This window comes from Gobius niger (assembly GCF_951799975.1).
Source record: "Gobius niger genome assembly, chromosome: 2".
Lineage (NCBI taxonomy): Eukaryota > Metazoa > Chordata > Actinopteri > Gobiiformes > Gobiidae > Gobius > Gobius niger.
Window position 1 is genome coordinate 46953280 of NC_136853.1, and position 27687 is coordinate 46980966.

Sequence of the window (27687 nt, forward strand, 5' to 3'; positions counted from 1 at the left end):
TCCGAAACTCTTTCCGATGCTCTTTCCGAAACTCTTTCCGATACTCTTTACGAAACTCTTTAGGAAAAAGAAATGTTGCTGTTCTTAAGAGTGCTCCATATAAAGGCCTGGCTTTCTTTGTGGGCTGTCAAATACAATCGTGTGAAGTTAACGGGACCAGACGCCGGATTTAGAGGTCGTTATTCCCAGAACTGGACGATGGTGGTGTTGGTCAGTCCCGGATTAGAACGCCAAACGTGCTGCATGTGGCCCCCGGGCCGTAGTCTGACCACGTCCACTCTGCTAAATGGTTTTTCACTTAATGACAGGACAAAGTTATTTTAAAACTGTATTACCTCTTTACGATGCTCTTCCTGATGCTGTTTCCGATGCTCTTTCCGAAACTCTTTCCGATGCTCTTTCTGTAACTCTTTCCGAAGCTCTTTCTGAAACTCTTTCCGATGCTCTTTCTGTAACTCTTTCCGAAGCTCTTTCTGAAACTCTTTCCGATGCTCTTTCTGTAACTCTTTCCGATGCTCTTTCTGTAACTCTTTCCGAAGCTCTTTCTGAAACACTTTCCGATGCTCTTTCTGATGCTCTTTCCGATGCTCTTTCCGATGCTCTTTCTGAAACTCTTTCTGAAACTCTTTCTGAAACTCTTTCTGAAACACTTTCCGATGCTCTTTCCGATGCTCTTTCCGATGCTCTTTCCGATGGTCTTTCTGATGCTCTTTCCGATGCTCTTTCCGACGCTCTTTCCGACGCTCTTTCCGACGCTCTTTCCGACGCTCTTTCCGACGCTCTTTCCGAAACTCTTTCCGATGCTCTTTCCGATGCTCTTTCCGACGCTCTTTCTGTAACTCTTTCCGATGCTCTTTCCGAAACTCTTTCCGAAACTCTTTCCGAAACTCTTTCCGATACTCTTTACGAAACTCTTTCCGATGCTCTTTCTGATACTCTTTACGAAACTCTTTCTGATGCTCTTTCCGATGCTCTTTCCGATGCTCTTTCTGATGCTCTTTCCGATGCTCTTTCCGATGCTCTTTCCGATGCTCTTTCCGAAGCTCTTTCCGATGCTCTTTCTGATGCTCTTTCCGATGCTCTTTCTGATGCTCTTTCCGAAGCTCTTTCTGATGCTCTTTCTGAAGCTCTTTCTGATGCTCTTTCTGTAACTCTTTCTGATGCTCTTTCCGATGCTCTTTCTGAAACTCTTTCCGATGCTCTTTCCGATGCTCTTTCTGAAACTCTTTCCGATGCTCTTTCCGATGCTCTTTCCGATACTCTTTACGAAACTCTTTCTGATAATCTTTACGAAACTCTTTACGAAACTCTTTCCGATGCTCTTTACGAAACTCTTTCCGAAACTCTTTCCGACGCTCTTTCCGACGCTCTTGACAGGGACAGTGCAGTGTGTAAATATGCCAGATCACAGCAGAGATTCTAGTTTCCACCTGTCGTCCGTAGGCAGGCGAAAAATACACAATTTACAAAATGTAACAGCAAATCACAACAAATCCAATAACAACTAAAAGTGTTTGCCTGGTTTTCCTTTAGCCACTGTTTGGCGCACAGAGACATAAAGGGTCTTACTGTCCGTGGTGGCTTCTGGCAAACAGGACGTCTTATGGTTTTTAACAATGGCTTCTTCTCGCCGCTCTGCCATTAAGGCCGGAGATAAAGTCTGTGGACAGTTTCCCCCACCGGAGCTGTGTCTCTCTGCAGTTCATCCAGGGTCATCATAAGGTCGGCTCACACTACACGACTTTTATGCCCGATTTCGCTCTAATTCTCAGTCGCGTCGAGTCGAAGGCGGTCACACAGAGTCGGGTCGTGTAGTGTGGGGGCAGAAAGACGCGACTAGACTCCAGTCGTAGGAAATCAAACATGTTTGATTTTTAAGCCTGATTTTGGACGCACGGGAGAAACGTGGGTGATTTTACCGACACAAATGTGAATGACAGAGTGATATAAAGACAGAAAAACACCGCCGCGCCTCCTTTTTTCACTTCTCTGTTAAACCAGCGGCACAAACAACTCATTTCATGGCCACAGCCCCACACACGACGGCTCTTACTGAGTTTGGAGACGAACTGTTTAGCTTCACCTCGCGGCTAACGCCGGCTAGCCTCCCCGCTTTCTCCTCCGTCTCCTTTTCTTATTAAATCCACTGAAACACGTCCCGCTTCTTCCTGTCTCCACCTTTTATCTCCATGTGACAGAACTATAGCCCAGTTGAAGCTTGGTAGTAGCAGTAAGCTAGCGCTGCGGTGTTGTGACATTGTTGACACCGTTGACCAATCGGGACACACACGTTATCCCGCGCTCACAAACACAGGCCTGTCTTTGCTGATCTGGGGTCAGTTTTGAAGCCGTAGAGACGACAGACGCGCTGTGTTATAAAACATCAGCTGTTTGTCAGAATCGTGAGTCGCTCTGACGATTCTCAGTCGTTAAGTGTGAACCCCCAGACGTTCTATAATCGACCTGAATCCAGTCGTGTAGTGTGGACCCCCCATTACGACTAGAAAAGACGTGTAGTGTGTGCTGGCCTAGGCTTCTTGGTAACAGCTGTGGTCAGTGCTGTCCTTGTTCGGTCAGTAAGTTAAGGAGGACGGCCGGGTCTTGGTAGGTTTGCAGTGATGCCAGACTCTTTCCATTCCTGGATGGAGTTTTTAACTGTACTTTGAGAGATGTTCAAAGCTTTGGAACCCACCTTTATACTTCTCAATGACTTTATCCTGGGCCTGCCTGGTGTGTTCTTGGACTTCATGATGCTTCTGCTCCACAATAGTCTCTTCACAGACCTCTGAGACCATCCCAGAGCGGCTGTATTTGAACTGACATTAGAAACACACAGGTCGACTCTGTTTAGTCATTAGGTCAACATGTGATCATTCAGAAATCATCAGGCAACTTCTGAAGGCGATTCACCAAAAGGAAAGAGGGCAGATACTCATGCCCCACGATTTTGTGTCACTTCGTGTGTGTCTTTCACATAAAATTTCAATAGTATATTTAAGTTTATGGTCCATACAAGGGCAAAATGTCGAGAGGTTAAAGGAGGGCGGATACTTTTGCGACCCACTGCATCATGAAAGGAGTGACACAAAGTGAGTCCCCTCTGGAATGTGTTGTGGACGTTTATGTGAAACCTTGTGAATGAAAAACCATGGCTTGCTGTGGCATTTACAGCTCCTGCCTCTGCAAATACTCCTGTTTGTGTTTAAGATGGCAGAAACTCGCGTGCTTTGCAGAATGAGGCACAGGGAGAATAAGCGAGTGAGTCCTGAGGTGGCAATAAAAAAAAGTAAGGTGGTGGCTGCTGGACGGCAATCAAAGCAGTGGAATAAATTTACTGTATATTTGCATGTGGCCGCAACATGTTTAAACAACCCAGGCCTAATCAGAATTTCAGATTACAAACTCTGATTCACAAAGTAATCGGTAAGATGAGAGCGGTGTGGGGCGTCTGTGTGCACGATCTGTTCCAGATGCTTCAGAGATAAAGTTATTGTAACGATGTGGTCGTGTGCAATTGGAAGAACATGCAAGGAGCCACTGACTGCTGCCAAGTGATTAAACAAGCGCTTCTACTTTTGACGTCGCTGTAGTGAGCAAGAGTGCGCTGTCATAACCGCGTTGTATTCTGAATTCATTACATAAGGTTTAAAGGAACAGAGGTTAGACGAGTTGATCCGTACCTGTCCGGTCTTTGTGCCCGTGGAAGAGCGTGGTCACTTCTAACTCCAACCCGTTTGGAGCCATAGGAATACACTGGGAGAGGCCAAGTGTTAGCAAAACCTTTGGATGTTTTGCATGGCGCACGCACAAAGACCAGACAGGTACGTATCAACTCGTCAAAGCTCAGGTAAGAACATGTTTCAGTGTGAAAAAACGGTGGCCTGTTCCTTTAAAGGGGGGTATTCTGCAAAATGGACTTTTCCAGCTTCCCATCATGTTATTCTGTCACTCCCTCATTAAAAACATGGCTGAAGTGTTGCCTTGGCACATTCACGTATTTCTGAGTAATCTGTATAAACTCTGATGGCGGCCATTTTAGGGATAGGTTTGCCTGAGTCCTCCTAGGAACGCCCCCACCTCCTGGAGACGCCTCCGAGCTTTGGTCACCAGCCGAGTAACCAACCACTGCTCCTCAGCAGAACCCCCTCCCCACTGATGCCACAGACAGCGTGTGGAGGGGGCGTGTCTAAAGGCTCAGAGGTTCTTAAAGAGACAGAGGCCTATTTCAAGACATTCACTACAGCCATTTTGAGAGAGACATTTTATACAAGGCAGTTATTCTAATTTACTGCATTTACAGACCAACAGAAGGTTTGTCATCATTGTAGTGAGATATAGACTGGTGCTATGGGACTGACAAAAGCAGAACACCCCCTCTTTAAAGCAGAACACCCCCTCTTTAAGGCGTTTAAAAAATGTTAATCGAAATTAATCCCACTTTACTTTAGTGGCACTTTTTCGGTGTCCTTTTTCCTGCAAGGAACGCAGCATTTCAACCTGAAACAATTCACAGAAATTGAGTTCCATCCATTTTCTTCCTCTTTATCCGGGGACGGGTCGCGGGGGCAGCGTCTCAGCAGAGACGCCCAAACTTCCCGATCCACACACACCTCCTCCAGCTGTTCTGACCCCGAGGCCACACCTCCTCCAGCTGTTCTGACCCCGAGGCCACACCTCCTCCAGCTGTTCTGACCCCGAGGCCACACCTCCTCCAGCTGTTCTGACCCCGAGGCCACACCAGGCCAGCTCGGAGACATAGTCCCACCACCGTGTCCTGGGTCCACGAGGCCTTGTCCCACTAGGACATGCCTGGAACACCTCCCGCGGGAGGCGACCAGGAGGTATCCGGAACAGATGCCCGAGCCACCTCAGCTGCTCCTTTCGACGTGAAGGAGCAGCGACTCTACTCCGAGCTCCTCACCCCCAGCCACCCTGCGAAGGAAACTCATTTCGGCCGCTTGTATTCGCGATCTCGTCCTTTCGGTCATGACCCAGATCACATGACCATAGATGAGGATCACATGACCATAGGTGAGGATCACATGACCATAGGTGAGGATCACATGACCATAGATGAGGATCACATGACCATAGGTGAGGATCACATGACCATAGGTGAGGATCACATGACCATAGGTGAGGATCACATGACCATAGGTGAGGATCACATGACCATAGGTGAGGATCACATGACCATAGGTGAGGGCGGGGTCGACTCCGCTCCCTCTTCACCACGACAGACCGATACAGCGACCGCATCACTGCTGACGCCGCACCGATCCGTCTGTCCATCTCACGCTCCATCCGGCCCTCACTGAGAACAAGACCCTGAGATACTTGAACTCCTCCACTCGAGGCGAGGACTCCCCAGAAACAGAGTTAGAAAATGTTTATTGACATGAATTGGAATATTGGGCTCAGACCCCGATGGAAGATTGAATTAACGACATGAACTGACAGACAGAATCTTACCCCGGAGTCTGGACACCGGTGATGGTAGAGGATGAACTGAAAAAGATCATTTTCCAAAATAAATGCTTGTCTTTGAAGAGTTAGAAACGATCACACAGGCCTCACATCTCCACGAAAATGAGTTAATTGATTCTATGGAAAACGCTCTTGGTTGTAGCGTCTTTAGCTTTGCTCAGATCGCACGTGTGGCCTTGTCTCCAATAATCCAGTGTTGCTTTTATTTTGCACTGATGATGGAAGAGTGTGACCGTTGTGCACATCCCAGATATGTATTCAGTAAACTGTCAGTGCTCACTTCTCCTCATTTGCACGAATTACTCCTTCCGAAAAAGAGCAAGTAGCAGCAAGCTTCCACAGAGCTGCAGGGCCTGTCGATCACAACCCAAAGCTAAAACTGAAACAACAACAAGAAAAGACCAAAGAAACATGGAACCAGTGTGGTTAGAAAATCACACTCTGTCACGGGAGTAACTGAAACGATACAAGTCTTTGGTTGGTTTCCATGTTTGTCCAAAGTGTTGGAGAAGGTGGTCTCTGATCAGTTTTTTTTTTTTTTTAGTTAGTTAATTTATTTTCTTCGGTCATTATGAACATTTAAATCACATGTCACGTGTTTTCCAAAGATCTTAGACATTATACAATAAGAAAACACATACATTAAGAATTTAATCTAAATGATGCCTGATCGAAAGGGGTTTAGGCTGAAGCTGAGACTTATTCTGCCTCTAAACCCCTTTACAAACTGTGACTCTGAGTCCAAAGAGACTCATTATACACTTTCTCTAATACCAACGATGGAAACACTTAAGCACAAAACTTAAACTTCAACAAACAGAAATGATGCTCTGTTTCCTCGATCGACTTCTTTTCTAATGCTCTTCATTCAAGTGTTCTATACTTCTCTATCATGTTTAACTTATACATTTTCTTAAATACTTTAATAGTTTTGGAGCCTTAAGTTGAATAAACCGTTCCATAGATCAACGCCTTTAACTGATAAACTCCTCCTCTTAGTATGACTGAGCGCTAGAGGTTTTTGTAGCAGATCAGTTCCTCTAAGGTTGTTTATAGATTCTCTAGTTTGAAACATCTCCTGTAGACTCTGAGGGAGCCTGAGATTGTGAGCTTTGTACATCACAACTGCTGTGTAAACATCAACAAGATCAGTTGGTTCCCTTCTTGGAGAAAAACAACATTTCTGAGTCCTTTCAGTCCGGTTTCCTCAAGCATCCACGGAAACCGCCCAAAGTGCTGGTGATATCATGATGTCTGCGGACTCTGGAAAATGAGCTGTTCTTGTTTTCTTAGATGTCATCAGCATTTGACACTGTGAATCAGGGGGAGGCAAATTTTCTTGGTGGAGGCCGATCGAAGGCCGAAGCCGCCGATTACTGGCCCAAAGTAAAGCACAACACTGGAAAAATGACCATCTTAAATGAGATAAAGATTAATGTTCTTCTATGTTGAATTTGAATCGGTTTGAACTGATCCAAGATACAAATGCTACAGCGCCAATGGAACAAGAATAAAAAGAGGCTAACTTCTACTAGAGGTTTTATCTCATCTAAAACCAGACCAGATCTATTCAAACCTTAGATTTAATCTGTTAATTCAAGTAGATTTATGTCATTTCTTCCTTAAAGGAACAGGCCAGCGTTTTTCCTCACTGAGATATGTTCTTACCTGAGCTGTGACGAGTTCTTTAGGACCTGTCTGATCTTCAGTCACGTAAACACAGCGCAGACGGCGTTAGCATTTAGCCTCTCCCTCTCTCCTCTATAGCTCCAAAACAGGTCAAGATAGAAGCTACCAAGCTCTTCCACGTTTTCCCTATTTAAATATGGTTACGTGAAGTGTTCCACTACAAAGTATAATTACACACAATTAAACAATGTGGATTTTCTAAGCGGATAAAAGGGGGGACTATATTGTAAGGCGTAATAATACCAGGAGTAGTTTGGCATCCGCGCAGTAAAGTGAAGATTTCTGCGCGGATTTCGCATTTTAAGGTGTCTAAACTCCAATGCTTTTCAATGGGGGCCTAGTGGCGATATGGAGGTACTACAGCAATGGCGGCCCCCAGTGTCGTGGTCATAAAGCAGAGCAGCCAGCGCCCATTGGCTTTAGCTTATACATATTGAGATATGTTCTTACCTTAGCTGCTAAGGTAAGAACATATACTTCACAATATTGAGCTGTTCTTAAACTGTGTTCATGTTCAGAACAAACAGAAAATGCACCTAAAATGTGAGTTATCGGGTGTATAGACATGTAGAAAGGCTTTGGTGAGCTCCCAGACTTTAACACTTTACAAATACGCTTGGTGATTGGTTTACAAATGAAATACATCATTACTTTATGAGTCACTTGTGTTTGCATTAAGCTTCATAAGCCTCAGTATAAAGTGTGATCAAAGTGGCTGCATCTTACCAACAAAATGGTCAAATTTGGCCATAACATTCAACTCATAACATCTGTCACTTTGTCTGCTATTCCTGGACTTGGATGGATTGAATTACTATGAGTTGCTGTTTATTATTTTTTTGTCCATTTGGGAAATCAGAGGTTTTATCTGCACTTTTTTAGTTTTCTAAGTGTGAAGCAATGGTTGACATTCACATAAACCAGTGCTTACATTTAGGTAAGTGATCACACATGGGCAGTGAGCCATTTCAGTGTGTGTTGTTTCTGCGTTGTGCATCTGTGTGTGCGCTTGTGTTCGTGTGTGTGTGTGTGTTTGTGGCCGCACCAATCCCCAGCAGAGAAAGAAGGAAGGCGGCCAACGCATATATATATAAATGAGCCCAGTTTCCTCCTCACTCCCCCCTCTGGATCTGCAGCTCCTGAAACGTCTCACTCTGGACACTGCAAAACTGAGCCGTGCTCGTCCGAAAGGCCTGAATTCCTTTTTTATGACTCGATTTGACTGGAATTCTTTGGTCGCCGTGCCAGATGCGATGAAGTTCCTGATGTATTTTAAGGCTAGACACGGCAGGTGAAAAGGAAAACGTGCTGTAGATAAATGAACTGACATAAATGAAGGAAACTAAAGTATAGCAAGTTTCCAAATGAGTTGCACTGCAAAAAGTGGATTCTAAGCAAGTAAAAAATGTCTTACTTTAAGAAATGAGTTCTTATTTTTTCCCTAAAAAGTAATAATGTCTTGCCGAGCAAAGTTTTCTTGAGAAAAAAAAAATCTTGTTTTAGGAAATAAAATCTAGCCATTTCTTGTTCAGATATAGTTGCTAAAAACATGCCAATTTTTTTTGTAACAAGAAAGAAAAACTTTTTGAATCTTCTTCAGCTTTAGACAAAGAATATTTTGTCTTATTTTAAGAAAAAATAAGATAAATATTTACTTAATTTAAGAACTGATTCTCACAGAGAGATAAAACATTCCATTCTTTAAAGTGGGCGGCTCGGTGGCACAGCGGTTAGAGCCTCAGCTTCACAGCTCAAAGGTCCCGGGTTCGATTCCCACCAGGACGGGGCCTTTCTGTGTGGAGCATGTTCTCCCCGTGTCTACCACTAAAACATGTACAATAGGTGAATCCTCCAGCAGGTGATTCTGACCATCAGCCTGGCTCCACATCATGGAGACGGGTCTCCGGGCAATATTTTTCTTAAATATTTGTATTTATTAAGAACATTTTGCTCAAAAATGTGTGTAATTTAGAACGTTTTACTTAAAACAAGCAACATTTAAGTAAAATATCCCACAATTTTCACTAAATAAGAATGTTTTCCTTAAATTATTCCATTTTCTGAGACATTTTGCTTAATTCTTGCTATTTATTTGCTTAAATTTAGTGTTTCTTTCTTGTTTTATGATAAGAAAAATATTCTAGAAATAAGAATTCTTAGCAAGAAAAAAATGCTGACCCCATTGGCAGAATTTTTTCCTTAAAACAAAACAAAATGTCTTATTTTAATATTTTTTTCCTTGTTTTTAGTTGGGCACTTTTTGCAGTGTGACATATTATTTACAGATTCTTTCAGGGGGGATTTTGGATAAGAGAAGATAATCCTTCATTGATCTCACAAAGGAGAAATTCACTTGTTACAGTCGGAGTCAAGAAGATCCCTCAGAGTTACTAAAGTGCAGCTGATGCAGAGATTATTGCACATGTTACTTCACAGTCTTATTGCACAGTCTGACAGCAGTGGGGATGAGGATGCCTGTTTTAGTCTTGAAAGTACCTGGAGAGTAGTTGATTTGTAGTTTATTCCAATTTGAAACTTCGATCAAAGTTCTTTTTTTTGTGTGTCCCATGTGAAAGTTTATATGTTAAGACAGGGTTGTCCAAACTACGGCCCGCGGACCAACTGTGGCCCACTTTTCATTGGCCCGCTGTAAATTCTAAACATTTAATATAAATGAAAATCCATGAATAGAAAGCTGTGATGCTGGACATTGTTAACATTTTATTGAATTTGCTAAATTTAATAGAATAGAGGTAAAGTTATATACTGCACTGCGAAAAGTCAATATCCAGCATTGGCTTAAATGACTTGAATGGAGGAAATGTTTCTTGTTTTGAGCGGTTTTCACTCATTTAGACACTTTTCCTGATCGGACCGAGTTTGCTTTGCTTGTTTGAGGACATTTCAGACCAGTTCTAGGGTAAATCTCGCTTGAAATAAGAAAGAAAAACTGCCAATGAGATAAGACCAATGTTCTTTCCCCATTGGCAAAGAAAATGACCTGAAATAAGGACGAAATGTATCGGAACGAGTCAGAAACATCTCAGAACAAGTGACATAATCTGGGACAAATGCCCAACAACTTCTTAACCAGTAATGCAGTAAATAGCAGTAAATTAGAATAACTGCCTTGTATAAAATGTCTCTCTCAAAATGGCTGTAGTGAATGTCTTGAAATAGGCCTCTGTCTCTTTAACCTCTTAACTCCCGCCTGAACCAAGAGGGTCTTTTTCCTCACGTCATCAGATTTTTTTTTCCATCATTTTTTTGCTGGGTGTTCAACTCATTTTTGTCACATTTTTGCAATTTTTTCGTCAAATTTTTGCAATTTTTTTGTCACATTTCTGTCATTTTTTTCGTCCATTTTTATCAATTTTTTATCATTTTTTGTCACATTTTTGTATTTTTTTTTTTTCAAATTTTTGTCTCTTTTTCTTCCATTTTTTGTCAATTTCTTGTGACATTTTTCGTCACTTTATCCATCATTGTTTTCGTCTCAGTTTTGTTTTGTTTTCACAGCTTTTTTCCAGAAGCTTTTGGACTGTGGTCAAGCCAAACTGGAGAAAATGGGATCCGTTCAGGTGGGAGTTAAGAGGTTAAATGTCTCTCTCAAAATGGCTGTAGTGAATGTCTTGAAATAGGCCTCTGTCTCTTTAAGAACCTCTGAGCCTTTAGACACGCCCCCTCCACACGCTGTCTGTGGCATCAGTGGGGAGGGGGTTCTGCTGAGGAGCAGTGGTTGGTTACTCGGCTGGTGACCAAAGCTCGGAGGCGTCTCCAGGAGGTGGGGGCGTTCCTAGGAGGACTCAGGCAAACCTATCCCTAAAATGGCCGCCATCAGCCAAAAATTCAACAAAAATGTGACAAAAATTCAACAAAAATGTGACAAAAATTCAACAAAAATGTGACAAAAATTCAACCAAAAAGTGACAAAAATTCAACAAAAAAGTGACAAAAATTCTACAAAAATGTGACAAAAATTCAACAAAAAATGACAAAAATTCTACAAAAAAGTGACAAAATTCTACAAAAATGTGACAAAAAATCAACAAAAAATCAACAAAAAATCAACAAAAAATGACAAAAATTCAACAAAAAATGACAAAAAATCAACTAAAAAATGACAAAAATTCAACAAAAATGTGACAAAAATTCAACAAAAAATGACAAAAATTCAACAAAAAAGTGACAAAAATTCTACAAAAATGTGACAAAAAATCAACTAAAAAATGACAAAAATTCAACAAAAATGTGACAAAAATTCAACAAAAAATGACAAAAATTCAACAAAAAAGTGACAAAAATTCTACAAAAATGTGACAAAAATTCTACAAAAAATGACAAAAATTCAACAAAAAAGTGACAAAAATTCTACAAAAATGTGACAAAAATTCTACAAAAAAGTGACAAAAAATCAACTAAAAAATGACAAAAATTCAACAAAAAATGACAAAAATTCAACAAAAATGTGACAAAAATTCTACAAAAAAGTGACAAAAAATCAACTAAAAAATGACAAAAATTCAACAAAAAATGACAAAAATTCAACAAAAAATGACAAAAATTCAACAAAAAAGTGACAAAAATTCAACAAAAAATGACAAAAATTCAACAAAAAATGACAAAAATTCAACAAAAAATGACAAAAATTCAACAAAAAAGTAACAAAAATTCTACAAAAAATGACAAAAATTCAACAAAAATGTGACAAAAAATCAACAAAAAAATGACAAATTCTACAAAAATGTGACAAAAATTCAACAAAAAAGTGATAAAAATTCTACAAAAAAGTGACAAAAAATCAACTAAAAAATGACAAAAATTCAACAAAAATGTGACAAAAATTCAACAAAAAATGACAAAAATTCAACAAAAAATGACAAAAATTCAACAAAAAATTACAAAAATTCAACAAAAAATGACAAAAATTCAACAAAAAAGTGACAAAAAATCAACAAAAAAAATGACAAATTCTACAAAAATGTGACAAAAATTCAACAAAAAAGTGACAAAAATTCAACAAAAAAGTGACAAAAATTCAACAAAAAAGTGATAAAAATTCAACAAAAATGTGACAAAAATTCAACAAAAAAGTGATGAAAATTCTACAAAAAAGTGACAAAAATTCAACAAAAAAGTGACAAAAATTCAACAAAAAATTACAAAAATTCAACAAAAAATGACAAAAATTCTACAAAAAAGTGACAAAATTCTACAAAAATGTGACAAAAAATCAACAAAAAATCAACAAAAAATCAACAAAAAATGACAAAAATTCAACAAAAAATGACAAAAAATCAACTAAAAAATGACAAAAATTCAACAAAAATGTGACAAAAATTCAACAAAAAATGACAAAAATTCAACAAAAAAGTGACAAAAATTCTACAAAAATGTGACAAAAAATCAACTAAAAAATGACAAAAATTCAACAAAAATGTGACAAAAATTCAACAAAAAATGACAAAAATTCAACAAAAAAGTGACAAAAATTCTACAAAAATGTGACAAAAATTCTACAAAAAATGACAAAAATTCAACAAAAAAGTGACAAAAATTCTACAAAAATGTGACAAAAATTCTACAAAAAAGTGACAAAAAATCAACTAAAAAATGACAAAAATTCAACAAAAAATGACAAAAATTCAACAAAAATGTGACAAAAATTCTACAAAAAAGTGACAAAAAATCAACTAAAAAATGACAAAAATTCAACAAAAAATGACAAAAATTCAACAAAAAATGACAAAAATTCAACAAAAAAGTGACAAAAATTCAACAAAAAATGACAAAAATTCAACAAAAAATGACAAAAATTCAACAAAAAATGACAAAAATTCAACAAAAAAGTAACAAAAATTCTACAAAAAATGACAAAAATTCAACAAAAATGTGACAAAAAATCAACAAAAAAATGACAAATTCTACAAAAATGTGACAAAAATTCAACAAAAAAGTGATAAAAATTCTACAAAAAAGTGACAAAAAATCAACTAAAAAATGACAAAAATTCAACAAAAATGTGACAAAAATTCAACAAAAAATGACAAAAATTCAACAAAAAATGACAAAAATTCAACAAAAAATTACAAAAATTCAACAAAAAATGACAAAAATTCAACAAAAAAGTGACAAAAAATCAACAAAAAAAATGACAAATTCTACAAAAATGTGACAAAAATTCAACAAAAAAGTGACAAAAATTCAACAAAAAAGTGACAAAAATTCAACAAAAAAGTGATAAAAATTCAACAAAAATGTGACAAAAATTCAACAAAAAAGTGATGAAAATTCTACAAAAAAGTGACAAAAATTCAACAAAAAAGTGACAAAAATTCAACAAAAAATTACAAAAATTCAACAAAAAATGACAAAAATTCTACAAAAAAGTGACAAAATTCTACAAAAATGTGACAAAAAATCAACAAAAAATCAACAAAAAATCAACAAAAAATGACAAAAATTCAACAAAAAATGACAAAAAATCAACTAAAAAATGACAAAAATTCAACAAAAATGTGACAAAAATTCAACAAAAAATGACAAAAATTCAACAAAAAAGTGACAAAAATTCTACAAAAATGTGACAAAAAATCAACTAAAAAATGACAAAAATTCAACAAAAATGTGACAAAAATTCAACAAAAAATGACAAAAATTCAACAAAAAAGTGACAAAAATTCTACAAAAATGTGACAAAAATTCTACAAAAAATGACAAAAATTCAACAAAAAAGTGACAAAAATTCTACAAAAATGTGACAAAAATTCTACAAAAAAGTGACAAAAAATCAACTAAAAAATGACAAAAATTCAACAAAAAATGACAAAAATTCAACAAAAATGTGACAAAAATTCTACAAAAAAGTGACAAAAAATCAACTAAAAAATGACAAAAATTCAACAAAAAATGACAAAAATTCAACAAAAAATGACAAAAATTCAACAAAAAAGTGACAAAAATTCAACAAAAAATGACAAAAATTCAACAAAAAATGACAAAAATTCAACAAAAAATGACAAAAATTCAACAAAAAAGTAACAAAAATTCTACAAAAAATGACAAAAATTCAACAAAAATGTGACAAAAAATCAACAAAAAAATGACAAATTCTACAAAAATGTGACAAAAATTCAACAAAAAAGTGGTAAAAATTCTACAAAAAAGTGACAAAAAATCAACTAAAAAATGACAAAAATTCAACAAAAATGTGACAAAAATTCAACAAAAAATGACAAAAATTCAACAAAAAATGACAAAAATTCAACAAAAAATTACAAAAATTCAACAAAAAATGACAAAAATTCAACAAAAAAGTGACAAAAAATCAACAAAAAAAATGACAAATTCTACAAAAATGTGACAAAAATTCAACAAAAAAGTGACAAAAATTCAACAAAAAAGTGACAAAAATTCAACAAAAAAGTGATAAAAATTCAACAAAAATGTGACAAAAATTCAACAAAAAAGTGATAAAAATTCTACAAAAAAGTGATAAAAATTCAACAAAAATGTGACAAAAATTCAACAAAAAAGTGATAAAAATTCTACAAAAATGTGACAAAAATTTAACAAAAATGTGACAATAACCTATCCCTAAAATGGCCGCCATCAGAGTTTTTACAGATTACTCAGAAATACGTGAATGTGCCAAGGCAACACTTCAGCCATGTTTTTAATGAGGGAGTGACAGAATAACATGATGGAAAGCTTGAAAAAGGCCATTTTGCAGAATACCCCCCCTTTAACTTTGCCTGTGGATCTGCTTTTGGCCCTATTGATCTTGTTTTACATAATGCAGCTTGAAAATCAATCAGCTCATGGAGATTTCACCCGTGCACCTGTGGATAATAAAGCAGTATACAAGCCTCCATTTTTCCTCGACAGCTCCGGGATAAACATTGATGCTGTATTTTTGGATGACCCTCCCCCTCCCCCCGTTTAACGCGCTCTTTTGTACAGTGTGTTTGGCTTCCTCTCCTCCTCCGGCACGTCTCCTCCCTTTCCCCCCTCACACACACAAACATACACACTGTACATGTGCTCATTGTGTTTTGAAAAGACTCACATTTCACAGAATTGACTCATACTTTCTTGGAAAACTGGCCCGGCCTGGATCGCACTGTGCGAGTCGTGATGCTGTGACTGGGATTAGCAGGGTCTCTTTTTACCCTGTGATTTATTTGAGTGTTTTTATTTGTAAAGAGGTTCACTTAATCTTTGTCTGTGCTTAACTTTGGGCCTGAAGTGGAGAAATTATAAGGTTGGATGTTATGACCACATGCAGCCTATTTTTTATATATAAAACCTTATGAAATTGAATGATAAAGTCTATAACAAAACTATTCAAATTGATATTATAAAAGCTAAGTCCCAGCCTAAGAGATACTATACTGTCTGTGTAAAAGAATGAATTGTCCTCCTTATGATCTTTTATTCATTATTTCAGTTAATTTAAGGTAAATTATATTGATGTAAATTGACACAAGCTTTTCTGTTTTATCCCACATGAGCAGTTTTTATGTCACATGAAAACGACTCTTTTATGTGACTCAAACAAAGTCAAAAATCCAAGGTTAGTACAAAGATCCTATTTCAGCTAGAAATCTGGGTATCGCTTTAGATGAAGGTGCGCTCAGTATTAATCATCGTTATAGATACAGACGGCATCTCTGGAATCGCCCATATTTGGTCATGTTTGAAAACAGTTAAGGGGGAAAACAATTTTGAAAAAATCTAAACTTTCTCTAATTATTCAAAAACTACTTTAACAAATGCTGGATTATGAAAATAGTTTCTACTAAATAAAGATACAAAGACATGGGGAGGAGCAAAGTGGTTCAACAGCCCATAAATACATAAAAAAACAGAGAATGCTAACATGATGCTACATGTTAGCATAGAGCTAATGCTAACGGTTAGCTAGCGCTTGCTACAACTGCCGTTATTTCACTTCTACAGAACAATCTGCTGTGAGAAAATATCCATATGGGCCCGATTTACACCTGACTTTATTTATGTGATAAATAAGTTCATATTCCACCAGAAAATGGCTAAAAAGAGGAAAAAATTGTGTTTCCCAAAAGATTCTATTTTCCCCTTTGGCGAGGCCACGCCCCCTTCTATGACGAGATGCGTCTGTATCTATAGACCCTTCAATTGTTTGTAAACATTCGGGGCTTATCTGGAGGCAGGAAGTTAGATTCCGATCTATTTCCATTGTAGCTGTTGTCATGGTAACGATAAACAAATGTCTAGCTGTTTTTGGAAATCTCAGATAAACCTTATTTTATCGTCTCAAATGTCGTTCCTCTTGGTCGGGCACCTTAAGCCTCAACAGGACCACATGTTTTAGTCGTAGTTTTACACTTTTAATCACTAGTTTTAGTTGAATCTTATTTCTCTTTATCACTTCCTGCCTCCAGATGATGTCACTGATGATGTCACTGATGATGTCACCAGTTAAAGGGTCTATAGCAGGGCTGTCCAAACTTTTTCCCTGTGGGGCCGCACACTGAAGCGTACACGGGGTAAAGGGCCATAGATCGGTGGTTAGCGCCGCAAAACCTTTGACTAGCAGAGGTTTAAATTGCGCCCCACACCTTTATTTCTGCTCAAACCCTTCACGCAGCTCTGTCTCACAGTAAAAGGTTAGTTGTTTGGTTAGAATTGTGTGGAATTATTACATTTCAAATAAAAAGGACCATCTCTGATGATGTGTCCCGATTCAGCAAGAAGGCAGAGGGCCACCAAAAATTGGTCTGAGGGCCGCATTTGGCCCCCGGGCCGCACTTTGGACACCCCTGGTTTAAGGTCAGGGTTAGGTTAAGGGTTGGCTATGAATAAGCGTATTGTTAATGGCCTATACATGCCTTTCAGTCATGTGACTTTTGTTGTTATGGCGGCCATTTTGAATACCGAAGTAGCATCATGCAGCACTACAGCATGTGACAGTATCTCTACTCAGGATGAAAATGAAAGACGACTGACTGACAGTGACCCAGAGACGCACGTTTATGTGAAGAAACCACGCTTAAGACATTTAACCATTTAAGATGTTAGCATGCTACCGGTTAGCATTTAGCTTCAACAGCTCAGCTCTGACCTCTACAAGGGAAAGCCCTGAACCACAGGAGACAACATGTGACAGAGGTCAGAGGTCAGAGCTGTTACTGTAGTATTTCCTCAGTGTCATAGATGTCGCACATGTGTTTAATGTGTTGAAGCCATTGACAGTTGCTAGCCGGTAGCATGCTAACGTCTTGAGCAGCTTAAACACTGACTCAGACTGAGACTCTGTCGACATGACAAACTGTAATAATCACTGAGAAAGGTTTCTGATCCTCTTTGATGTGTTAATTTAGTCTTCAGAGTGAAGCAGATCTTTAGTGAATCCTGCTCTCGGTCCACAGACAGAGCTGCTACGTCTGAGCCACATTTGCAGTTAAATCACATAAACATATCGTTAGCCACATAGCATAATTGCCTAACTCATTTTTCTTTTGATTTGGGAAAACATGTAAAAAGACTATTTATAGGAAACACATTGTTTTTCTCTTATTGCCATTTTAACAATACAAAATGACTGAGGCAATTATGCTATGTGGCTAACGATATGTTTTAACTCTTTTCTTTTTGAGCAATTATTACAAGCTACATAAAAATGCCACTGTCGATCAGTCGTCTTTCATTCGAAACTATGCGTGATGTCATTGGAATTGCATGTATTAGTATGTTAAAGGGGCTAGATCTAAGTTGGCCATTTCATACTCACTACTGCCACCTCAGGTCATATATGTAGCTGCACCTTCTATATTAAGCTCGTGCATGACGGCACTTCAGACCCGAATTAACAGCTTTCTGAGTGAAAGTGCAGGATTTTAGAGGCAGTTGTGGTGAACAGGTCTGAGCTCATTCTACACATGAGGACATGGAGGAACATGTAGGGGGAGGAAAATACTTAACATTTTAAAACTCTGTATAGTCCCTTTAACAGATAAAAGTATAATAAGCCGTGCGTTAAAACTGTACAAGCATATTATCAATGCTTGTTAATACTTAATGAGCACAACTTGAACAAAGCATCAAAATAGCAACGAAAACGAGGATCAAAAGCAACAAAAGAGCGACAAAAACACAACAAGTGACAAAAACATGATGAAAAAGCAAAAAAAACAGAGCCCAGATAAAAACACAACCAAAAATGTAACAAAAGCTGTCAAAAAAGAATCAAAAAGCAACAAAAATACAATAAAAAAAACCCTACAAAAACAAGACGGAAAAAAAAGGAAAAAAAAGCTTATATTTGGAGAGAATGCGCTCGGTCCAGGTGGGGGTTAAGGGGTTGAAGGATGGGATGATATTCTCACGTTTCTTGCCTGTTTTCCTCAGTTTCCCCTGTTTTCCTCCGCAGTGATAGCATTAGCGCTCGTTAGCTTGAGTGTGGGCGGGCTCAGAGTCGTCCCCGGGCCGCGTGCTGGAGGATGGCATGTACAGAGTCATTCATGCAGGCAGGAGGTACACGCAGGAGGCACACGCTGTTCTCAGTGTGAGCTCAGAGGGTTAAAATGTGCTGCAGAGGCCAAAACAAACCTTCAACCTAAACACGGAGCACCTATAGGAGCGCGGCGGCTGGAGGTCAGGGCCTCCGTCTTCTGTAGGATCTGGTTTGTCGGCTTCTACGTCAGCTGTGATTTGCATGTTGCTGGAGTTGTGCTTCAGATGACCTTCCTGAGTCGACCTTCAGCTCTGGGACGGCCGGTCAGGAGGACTTTGAGCTGTAGGTTTATCGGAAAACTGTGAAAGAAAACAATCTCGAGAAGTTGAAGTTGCTCCAGTTGGGAATAATTGACGTCACTGAGTCATTTCTTCTGCCCAACTTAAAAAATATTTCCCTAGAATAATATTTTTGCGCTTGATGTATGCAAATAAATACATAAATCCTGGTAAAATGCTGTTCATCATCAAATTTTAGGGGTAATGAGATGTGCCTTTCTTAATTTCTTGAATAGTCTTTTGGAAAACCGTCTGATCCCTTTTCTTTCTGTCTTTCTTTTTTATTTAGTATCCAGCAGAAAACATGACAAAACAAATAAACAGCTACCAGGTAAGATGCCCAAAAGGAGAAGGCAGAAACAAGGCGCCTATAGATACAGGTGGCATCTCGTCATAGAAGGGGGCGTGGCTTCGCCGAGGGGGGGAAATAGAATGGTTAGCGCTAGATCATGTGCTCCGGAGGGACGGTCTGCTGGGATTTTGTATAGATCTATGAGTTGGCTTGTCTAAAAATACAAATAATCCTAATCCTAACCCTAATTCGTAAAGTTAACCCCTTAACTCCCACCTGAACCGAGCACATTTTCTCCAGTTTGGCTTTACCCCAATCCAAAAGCTTCTGGAAAAAAGGTGTGAAAATAGCAACAAAACTGAGACGAAAACAATGATGGAAATGTGAGAAAAAAAGTGACGAAAAATTGGCAAAATGTCACAAGAAATTGACGTTAAATTGACGAAAAAATGACAAAAATGTGACAAAAAAATTGATTAAAAATTGACGAAAAAATGACAAAAATGTGACAAAAAATTCATTAAAAATTGACGGAAAAATGACAAAAATGTGACAAAAAATTCATTAAAAATTGACGAAAAAATGACAAAAATGTGACAAAAAATTCATTAAAAATTGACGAAAAAATGACAAAAATATGACAAAAAAAATGACGGAAAAATGACAAAAATGTGACAAAAAATCACAAAAAATTGATTTAAAAAAATGACAAAAATGTGACAAAAAATTCATTAAAAATTGACGAAAAAATGACAAAAATGTGACAAAATGTGACAAAATGTGACAAAATGTGACAATTTTTTTTTACAAAAATGTGATAAAAAATGACCAAAAAGATACAAAAATGAGTTCAACACCCAACAAAAAAATGTTGGAAAAAAAATGTGATGACGTGAGGAAAAAGATCCTCTCGGTTCAGGCGGGAGTTAAGAGGTTAACCATTTCCCTGGCCCTAACCTTCATTTGTGTCACGATATCTCACGTTTTCGCAGCAGACTGTCCCTCCGGAGCAGACGATCCAGCACTAACCAAATAGAATCTTTAGGAGCAAGTGGGCCGAGCAGAGCGATATCTGCAGCGTGAAAATGACCAAATAATGCCATCTCTGTTTTCTTTTCATTAAGATTTAAGACATTTTGTGCCATCCAATTTTTTATGTCTTGCAAATGATTTGAGGTATTACTTCCCAGTGTGGGGAGTAAAGGACAGAAGGACAGAAACGGGAAACTTCACACTCTCAGTGGGATGTTTTGTATCAGCTGCTGTTTTGTTGGTTTCTTTGGGACTGAAGATAACACAGAGAAGTGGTCATTGCTGCCCTCTGCTGGTGGAGTCAGAGTGTTGTAATGATTCTGGAGATCACAAAGATCATTTCCTGTTTTCACAGCCCTGTAAAGCTGAGCCCCAACTTTAAAAACTTCAATTACATTTACATTGTATTTGACCTTGATTTTTTTTTTTTTAAACCAAGACCTAAAATAAAATATATGTATTTTTTGTACTTAAGATTTTGACAGTGAACTCCTCAACCTCCACCTGAACCGAGCACATTTTCTCCAGCTTTACCCGAATCTAAAAGCTTTTTGGCTGGAGCTTACAGCCTATAGGCCAGTGCAACGCCTCATTTGAAAGCTAAGACCGACAACACTCACACAAGCTTCTTCCTTGTTTTTGTCATCAGGTTTTAGTTGTTGTTTTGTTCTCCAATTTTTGTGTGAAAAAAAAAAAAGGTGAGAAAAACAACTAAAAACGAAAATCATAACACGGAAGAAGCTTGTGAGTTTTATAGGTCTTATCAGGGGCGGGACTGAAGAACAGCCCTGGACTCTGACCACCCGCCTTAACGGAGCGGGTTTTCTCCAGCTCGGCTTTACCCAAATCTAAAAGCTTCTCGACTGGAGAGCAACAATGCAACGCCTCATTTGAAAGCTGAGACATACAAGAGTGATTCTAACTTTTTGTCAAGTCGCCACATTTTTTATCATATTTGTGTTTTTTTTTTCATCACTTTTTTGTGGCTTTTTGTTGTGCTTTTGTCACTTTTTTATTGTGTTTTTGTCAAGTTTTTTGTGGCCTTTTCGTTGCTTTGTTGTCGTGTTTTTGTCGACTTTTCATCACATTTTTCGGTCATTTTTCGTGCTGCTTTTCCGGCACATTTTTGTTTTTTTCTTTTCATCCTCTTTTTTTGTCGCTATTTTGATGCTTTTCTTTTTAGCTTTTAGATTTGGGTAAAGCTCGGTTAACCCCTTAACTCCCGCCTGAACTGAGCACTTTTTCTCCAGCTTTACCCCCAATCCAAAAGCTTCTGGAAAAACGGTGTGAAAATGGCGACAAAACTGAGACGAAAACAAGGATGAAAATGTGGAAAAAAGTGAGAAAAAATGGACAAAAAAAATGAGAAAAATTTGACAAAAAAATGACAAAAAATGACCAAAAAATTGACAAAAAACCCGAAAAATTTGACGAAAAAGTGACAAAAAATTGACAAAAAAATTGAGAAAAAATGGACAAAATATGAGAAAAAAATGAGAAAAATTTGACCGAAAAATGGAGAAAAAATGACAAAAAATTGAGAAAAAAATGACCAAAAAATGACAAAAATTTGACCGAAAAATTGAGAAAAATGGACAAAAAATTGACAAAAAATTGAGAAAAAATGACAAAAAATTGAGAAAAAAATGACAAAAAATTGACAAAAAATTGACAAAAAATTAGAAAAAATTGACAAAAAAATGACAAAAAAATGACAAAAAAGTGAGAAAATTGGACAAAAAATTGACAAAAAATTGACAAAAATCCCGAAAAATTTGACGAAAAAGCGACAAAAAAGTCACGAAAATGTGACAAAAATGAGACGACTGCCCGACAGAAAAAGTGATGAAAAATAATCTGACTTGAGGAAAAAGATCCATTTAGTTTTGTAGGTCTTACTCTGGCCTACAGGATTTGGGTAAAGCTGAACTGGAGAAAATGGACCCAGTTAAAGGGAGGTTCAACGATCTATTTTAAATCTCATATAAAAGCTTGTTCTGTTGGCAGTTTTTCGCACTTGGAAAGGCGTCTTTTGCAGTGGAGCTCGTTTCCACAGTGTGTTTTTGTTTGTTTGTTTGTTTCCAGGCCGGCCCCCCGTTCACTCTGAACATGAACCAGTTTGTTTGTTTGTTTGTTTGTTTGTTTGTTTCCAGGCCGGCCCCCCGTTCACTCTGAACATGAACCAGTTTGTTTGTTTGTTTGTTTGTTTGTTTGTTTCCAGGCCGGCCCCCGTTCACTCTGAACATGAACCAGTTTGTTTGTTTGTTTGTTTGTTTGTTTGTTTCCAGGCCGGCCCCCCGTTCACTCTGAACATGAACCAGTTTGTTTGTTTGTTTGTTTGTTTGTTTCCAGGCCGGCCCCCCGTTCACTCTGAACATGAACCAATACGCCACCAAGAAGACGGCGGCCGAGGGCATGCTGGACATCGCTCTGTTTCTGGCCAACATCACCCACATGAAGACGGTCATCGAGCAGGGGGCGGGATACAGGTGCGGCCCAGACAAACCCACGGGGGCTGAGAACTAAATAACTAATGTAGAAATAAAGGATTTAACCAGAGCCGTGGGAAGGTGTTTTAGTTAGGGGGCGCTGAGTCATTTTTTAGTCATTTTTTGTCATTTTTAGTCATTTTTGGTCATTTTTTTGTCATTTTTTTGACATTTTTTCGTCATTTTTTCGTCATTTTTTCGTCATTTCTTTGTCATTTTTTTGTCATTTTTTGTCATTTTTATGTCATTTTTATGTCATTTTTTGTCATTTTTTGTCATTTTTTTGTCATTTTTTTGTCATTTTTTTGTCATTTTTTGTAATTTTTTTGTCATTTTTTGTCATTTTTTGTCATTTCTTCGTCACTTTTCCGTCATTTTTTTGTCATTTTTTCGTCACTTTTTCGTAATTTTTTTGTCATTTTTTCGTCACATTTTTGTCATTTTTTTGTCCTTTTTTTTGTCATTTTTTCGTCATTTTTTTGTCATTCTGTCGTCAAATTTTTCTCACTTTTTTGCCATTTTTTATCACTTTTTCGTCCTTTTTTTCTCAATTTGGATGGAAAATCACGACGCTGAAAACGTGACGAAAAATATAATACGTGACAAAAAAATTGACAAAAAACGTGACATAAAATAAAAAAACGTGACGTAAAAAAAAAGCGACGAAAAAAACAAAAAAAGGTCATGAAAAACCTTTTAAAAAATGTGTCGAAAAACGTGACGACGAAAAACCAAAAAATGTGACGAAAAACACTGAGTAAAAGTAATGAAAAACATTTTTTTTAAATGTGGGGAAAAAAGTGACGAAAAACATAATACGTGACAAAATTATGACAAAAAATGTGACATTTTTTCTCAATTTTTCGTCAAATTTTTCTCACTTTTTTGTACATTTTTTGTCACTTTTTCGTCAAATTATTCACATGTTTTTGTCAAATTTTACTCAATTTTTCATCCATTTTTTCTCACTTTTTTGTCATTTTTTGTCCATTTTTTGTCCATTTTTCTCAATTTTTCGTCAAATTTTTCGGACTTTTTTGTCAAATTTTGGTCATTTTTTGTACATTTTTTGTCACTTTCTCGTCAATGTTTTCTCACTTTTCTCACATTTCCATCATTGTTTTCGTCTCAGTTTTGTCGCTATTTTCACACCTTTTTTCCAGAAGCTTTTGGATTGGGGTAAAGCTGGAGAAAATGTGCTCGGTTCAGGTGGGAGTTAAGGGGTTGATATTGCCTGCAGTTCACAAACTATCCACCAGGGGGTGCTGCAGCGCCCTCAGCACCCTGGGTTCCCACGGCCTTGTATTGACCTGTTTGAATATTAAAGAATGAGTTACACTGTGTCTAGTTAAAGTTAAATGGCCAATGAGCACCAGCAGAAGAAGTCACCAGGGATACATCGCTAAAGTCTCCGGGACGTCCTCCTGGAGATGAGGCGAGTCTCCAGGGCAGGACAAACAGGTCTGAGGTCTCCGTGTGGTCTCACCCTGTTTCTGAGACGTCCCTGCGATGTGTCATAAAGAAACGTAACGGCGACGTCGCAGAGAGAGACCTGGTGGCGCAGCGGTTAGCAGAAGTTACCGGGTTCAATTCCCACCTGAAGAAGAAGAAGATCTTTATTTATACATATGCTAAACAGCGTCTTTCACAGACAATTGTACGTTCACTCCACACTCGGGGGTGTAAACTGTTTGTAGCTTCAGCGCCCCCTGGGGGGAGACTGACAGAAGCGCTGTCTCGACTGCACACGTCTGCGCCAACATCATACATTCACTCACACACATTATTCATCCTGGCCTATTGTGCATGTTTTTAGTGGTAGGGGAAACCGGAGTACCCGGAGGAAACCTGCACAGACACGGGGAGAACATGCAAACTCCACAGAAAGGCCCCGTGCTGGTGGGAATCGAACCCAGGACCTTCTAGCGCCACCGTGCCTGGACCTCCCTGAGTCTTAACTGTCCCGTGGTCTGGAGACGTCTCCGAGACGTTAGGGTTACGGAATCTTCAGGGAACCAAACATTTAGATCTGACTGATGATGTTTTACACATAAAAGGTCTTAAGTGAAAGAAAACGTGTAACATGGGGGAAAAAGTGGCCTCTTTTCTTAGATAAAAGGCTTAAAATCTGCTTCAGTTGAGACGATTCATGACTGATTTCTTTTAAAATAAGAGAAATTAATACTTGAAATGAGACACAAATCAAAGTTATGTAAATTCACTCATTTTCCATTGGCAAAACCTACTCAAAATCAGCACATTTGAGCACTTTGAAGTCATTTTTATCTCAATAAGATGGCGTTTTCTCCAAAAAAGTGACAAAAAAATGACAAAAAAATGACAAAAAAGTGACGAAAAAATGACAAAAAAGTAACAAAAAAAAGACAAAAAAATGACCAAAAAAGTGACGAAAAAGTGACGAAAAAATGACAAAAAAGTGACGAAAAAATGACAAAAAAGTAACAAAAAAATGACAAAAAATGACGAAAAAATGACAAAAAGTGATGAAAAAGTATTTAAAAAATGGATGAAAAAGTGACGAAAAAGTGACGAAAAAGTGACGAAAAAGTGACAAAAAAATGACAAAAAAATGACAAAAAAATGACAAAAAATGACAAAAAAATGACAAAAAAGTGACAAAAAAATGACCAAAAAATGACCAAAAAGTGACAAAAAAATGACAAAAAATGACAAAAAAATGACAAAAAAGTGACAAAAAAAAGACAAAAAATGACAAAAAAGTGACAAAAAAAGTGACAAAAAAAATGACAAAAAATGACAAAAAAAATGACGAAAAAGTGACGAAAAAATGACAAATAAGTACACACGCACATGTATATTTTTCTGTTTTTCTGTGAAAGCTTGACCTGGATGACTGTTGTGCGCCTCCGTGTGGTGTGTTGCAGGTACTACGCCGCCGTCCTGACGCTCATCTCCTTCTCCCTGGCTCTGCAGATGGTGGCCGGCGTCCTCATCGTTATCATCGGTAAGTCCTTCACTTTGCATCACCATCAACCCCCCCCCCCCCTGTGTGTCGTAACCAGCCATGGTAACACACTAACCTCCGCGTCCCGGGTCATTCTGCGGGACAGACGGGTTATTTAGGATCTGTGGTGAGTGAAGAGGAGCTGGAGAAGAAGGAGGAAGAGAGAGGGAGTTTCCAACTGCCAGGATCCTTCCCTCCCTTTATGCAAACTTGTGTTTAAAAAATGACGAAAAAATTACAAAAAAATTACAAAAAAGTAACAAAAAAATGACGAAAAAGTAAAAAAAAGTAACAAAAAAATGACAAAAAAATGACAAAAAAGTGACGAAAAAGTAAAAAAAAGTGACGAAAAAGTAAAAAAAAGTAACAAAAAAATGACAAAAAAGTAACAAAAAAATGACGAAAAAGTAAAAAAAAAATGGATGAAAAAATGACGAAAAAATGACCAAAAAAAATGACAGAAAAATGACAAAAAAGTGACGAAAAATGACAAAAAAGTGATGAAAAAATGACAAAAAAGTGACGAAAAAATGACAAAAAAGTGACGAAAAAATGACAAAAAAGTGACGAAAAATGACAAAAAAGTGATGAAAAAATGACAAAAAAGTGACGAAAAATGACAAAAAAATGACAAAAAAATGACAAAAAAGTAACAAAAAAATGACAAAAAAGTGACGAAAAATGACAAAAAAATGACGAAAAAATGACAGAAAAAGTGGCAAAAGTGTTTCCAACTGCCAGGATCCTTCCCTCCTTTAATGCAAACTTGTGTTTAGTAATGGAACCTAAATGAGATCCTACACGAGGAAACAATGACAGATGTTTCAAAAAATCAAAATGAACGGTAGAAGTGATGCAAAATAATGTAGTACTTTCTGAGCTGATTTAATGAATTAATTCTGAATTTAGACCTATGTAGGTTTATTTAACCTCTTCACCCCCGCCTTATCTGAGCACATTCTCTCCAGTTTGGCTTTATCCAAATCTAAGAGACGAAAACAAGGATGAAAACGCAACAAAAGAGTGACAACTGTGATGAAAAAGCAGTGAAAAGGTGACGAAAAAGTAAAAAAAAAATGGATGAAAAACAGATGAAAAACGGATGAAAAAGTGACGAAAAAAATGACAAAAAAGTGACGAAAAAATGACAAAAAAGTGATGAAAAAGTTTTTAAAAAATGGATGAAAAAATGATGAAAAACGGATGAAAAACGGATGAAAAACGGATGAAAAAGTAACGAAAAAGTGACAAAAAAATGACAAAAAAGTGACAAAAAAGTGACAAAAAAATGACAAAAAAGTGACAAAAAAATGACAAAAAAATGACAAAAAAAAAAAAGTGATAAAAAAGTAAAAAAAAATATATATGAAAAACTGACCAAAAAAAGTGGCAAAAGTGTGACAAAAATCCATCAAAAAAAGGGATTGGAGAAAAAATGTTTAGATTTGGGTAAAGCTGCACTGGAGAAAAAGCGCTCAGTTAAGGCGAGGGTTAAGAGGTTAATGTATTTCTAATCTGCACCTGTTAAACACAGGCTTTAGAAATCATATTATTCCCTTGTAAAACTGAACATCATCTGGCCCACAGACTCACGATGTAAAAGTGACGTTTGTGAAAGAAAAGCAGATCCTGTGTCTGAATACAGCGCGTTTTCCTCCAGTGCAAACCAGGAAGAGATTTGAGAGATTTTACTCGACTGCAGTTTTAATGTTACAAGTTAAATCCATTTTATTTATTTATTTTTATCAAACCCAAAGTGTTGAAACCAAAATACATTACATTACAAACGGATTTCTGCTCTTTTTACTCCAAACTGAGCTCAGGAGAATCTTTTCCCGCTGATCGTCCACCTGACAGAATCTGTGGCTGGAGCGCTGTTCTTGTTTATTTCCACGATTTTCACCAGATGTTTGGGCGCCTGGTGGGTGAACAGCTCA

The 27687-nt window shown here is 37.5% G+C and overlaps 1 protein-coding gene across 3 annotated transcripts in view; it reads left to right on the forward strand.

Annotated features, from left to right (window-relative positions):
- The window catches only part of LOC306960183 (ninjurin-2-like), a gene marked incomplete at its 3' end in the record, with an annotated part of 152723 nt that overhangs the window by 106799 nt on the left and 18237 nt on the right, over positions 1-27687 (forward strand). For all 3 annotated transcript variants that reach the window (XM_079552547.1, XM_079552546.1, XM_079552545.1), the window contains exons 2-3: positions 22628-22764; positions 25671-25750. In XM_079552547.1, the coding sequence (XP_079408673.1) occupies positions 22628-22764; positions 25671-25750 (217 nt within the window). The remainder of the gene's footprint in view (positions 1-22627; positions 22765-25670; positions 25751-27687) is intronic.